The 2,569-nt window shown below is 65.0% G+C and overlaps 1 protein-coding gene across 1 annotated transcript in view; it reads left to right on the top strand.

The window, feature by feature from the left end:
- The window catches only part of CPLX2 (complexin 2), a 6,488-nt gene extending 3,925 nt beyond the window's left edge, over positions 1 to 2,563 (top strand). The window contains exons 2-4 of the mRNA XM_003210344.4: positions 1,218 to 1,325; positions 1,757 to 1,932; positions 2,047 to 2,563. Of these exons, the coding sequence (XP_003210392.1) occupies positions 1,295 to 1,325; positions 1,757 to 1,932; positions 2,047 to 2,244 (405 nt within the window). The 5' untranslated portion in view covers positions 1,218 to 1,294 and the 3' untranslated portion in view covers positions 2,245 to 2,563. The remainder of the gene's footprint in view (positions 1 to 1,217; positions 1,326 to 1,756; positions 1,933 to 2,046) is intronic.
- Positions 2,564 to 2,569: the final 6 nt, after the last annotated feature.

The raw sequence follows: 2,569 nt of genomic DNA, 5'->3' as shown, positions 1-2,569 counted from the left end.
CGTGTCCCCAGCGGCCGCGGTGCGTCCTACCCCCCGTCCCGTGTCCTCCGTGTCCCCGCGCTCCCGCACCCGCGGTGTTCCCCGCATGTCGCGTTCTTCCCTTCAATGCGTCCTCCGTGTCCGTGCGCCCCCCGCGCGCCCCAGCATCCCGCGGTGCTCCCGCGCTTCCCACCCCTTGGCGCCCGTGTCCCGCTCCCTCCGTTTTCCGTATACCCTTTCTGTCCTCGGTGTCCCCTACGCACCTTCCCCCGGGGCACAGGAGGGAACAAACTTCCCCGGCCCCCCACCCCCGGCTGGAGGAACTCTCCCCATCGCCGGGAGTCCCGGGGAGCTGGGGGAGATCCGTGGGGCTGCGGCACCCACTGGGCACACGCACGCTACAAAGTGCACACGCATCATCAGCACAGCCCTCGCCCACGCACAGGGCACACAGGGCGCACACACACACACGCAGAGCACTCCTACATGCACACACAGTGCACACGCAGCCTGCAATCCCACCCGCGTGCGCACGCAGCATGCCAGCAGCCTGCAACACCCCCACACGCACGGCACAGGCTGCAAAGCAGTGCGCACACACACCCCCGTGCTGTACACACACCCAGCGTGCAGCCCACCGGTGTGCAAACACACGCACCCAGCATGCAAACACAATCTGCACAACTGTACACACACGAGCCCATGCACACACAGCTTGTGAACCCACAAACTCACACGCAAAACCTTGCAAGCAGCCTGCAAACCCCCCGCAGCGTGGCCACACACAGCTCCAATCCCACGAATCTGTACACATGCGTACAGCCAGACATATACACAGCTCTGTGAATGCACCTCCTGTGCACACACAGCTGCACAGCTGTGCAAACATGCATGGAGCTCACAAACACAAACACACACGCCTGCAACCCCAAAGAACAGTCCCAACCCACTGGCAGCCTCTTCTCCACCCACCCAGAGAGCCCAAGCACCGCGACACACGCATATGCACACAGGGTCACGTTGTGCTCCCCAGGCTGGCTCTGCCCCCACCATGCAGGGGGACGTGCTGGTGGCAATGCGGGTGCCTCTCCAGTGGAACTCGGTGCTCCCGTGCCCGTGCCACTCTGTGGTGGGCAGCACCAGACTGGGAAATCCACCTGAAGCCGAGTCCCTGTGTGCCAGGACAGTGGGGACCCCTGGCTTGGTGTCCCCGACCACATCCCTCTCTCTGTGCCCAGGTGGCCCTGGTTGGAGAGCCCGGACAGCAGTGGATGAGCGCTGGGCACTGGCATAGCCACACGCACACACCGGCACCATGGACTTCGTTATGAAGCAAGCACTGGGCGGTGAGTAGGGAGCATTTCCACCAGGAGCAACACTGTAGGGTGACAACACACCCAGCATGGAGTTGGGGAGGGCCACCGCGGGGGAATGAACGGCTGCCAGAGCCCTACAGGGCTCCTGTCGGTGGTGCCGGCAGCGCCTGGCGGGGGAATCCCGGCTCTCCCGGTAGTGTGGGATTCCCCAGCAGGTCCCCTGGGTGCCAGTGCTTGAGCTGCCAGCGTCTCCCCCGGCTGACGCTGAAGTAGGGCAGTGCTGGCAGCCCGCGGCACTCCCCATCCCTGCAGCACCCAGAGCCCAAGCACAGCCGGCTGTGGCACGGGTGGCACAGGTGATCAGGAGACCCCGGGCTGTACTTGCAGGCTGACTCCCTGCCCAGTGTCGGGCAGGAAGCTGAGGCCCTCTGGGCACTGGCTGAGAGTATCATGCTATGCAGGGGCCACCAAGGACATGGGCAAGATGCTGGGGGGCGAGGAGGAGAAGGACCCCGATGCGCAGAAGAAAGAAGAGGAGAGGCAGGAAGCGCTGCGCCAGCAGGAGGAGGAGCGGAAAGCCAAGCACGCCCGCATGGAGGCTGAGCGGGAGAAAGTCCGGCAGCAGATCCGTGACAAGGTGGGCAAGCAGCTCCCCGTGCTGCTGGGTGGATGGGAGTAAGAGGTGATGGGTGTCGGGTACAGCACGGGCACTGCGTGCTGCCCGCCCCACTCAGGGCCTGTGTCCCCACAGTATGGGCTGAAGAAAAAGGAGGAGAAGGAGGCAGAGGAGAAGGCAGCTCTGGAGCAGCCGTGTGAGGGCAGCCTGACGCGCCCCAAGAAAGCAATCCCGGCGGGCTGCGGGGACGAGGAAGAAGAGGAGGAGGAGAGCATCCTGGACACCGTGCTCAAGTACCTGCCCGGCCCGCTGCAGGATATGTTCAAGAAGTAACAGCACCACCGACCCTGCCATGGGGTTCTGGGGCACGGGCGCCCTCCTCCCTCCCTCCCGTCCATCAGTTCCCTTGGCCCCAGGGGGGTCCCTGCATCCTCTCTCCATCTCCTGCCCCTCCCTCGTCCCTCAACCAGACCAAACCATCCCATCCTGTCCAGGCAGGGCCCCCCAACCACGCCATGCCAAAGGGGAGCGTCCCTGGCCGGACAGGGCGAACCGGGACCAAATGCACTGATGTAACCTGGCAGTGGGCTGGGGGCACCTCAGGCCCCACCGGACCCCGGGGCAGCTCCCCGTGCCCTCAGCCCTGCCCTTCTGCCCA

This window comes from Meleagris gallopavo, chromosome 15 (genome assembly GCF_000146605.3).
Source record: "Meleagris gallopavo isolate NT-WF06-2002-E0010 breed Aviagen turkey brand Nicholas breeding stock chromosome 15, Turkey_5.1, whole genome shotgun sequence".
Taxonomy (NCBI): Eukaryota; Metazoa; Chordata; class Aves; order Galliformes; family Phasianidae; genus Meleagris; species Meleagris gallopavo.
This window is presented reverse-complemented; position numbering and strand designations above follow the sequence as displayed.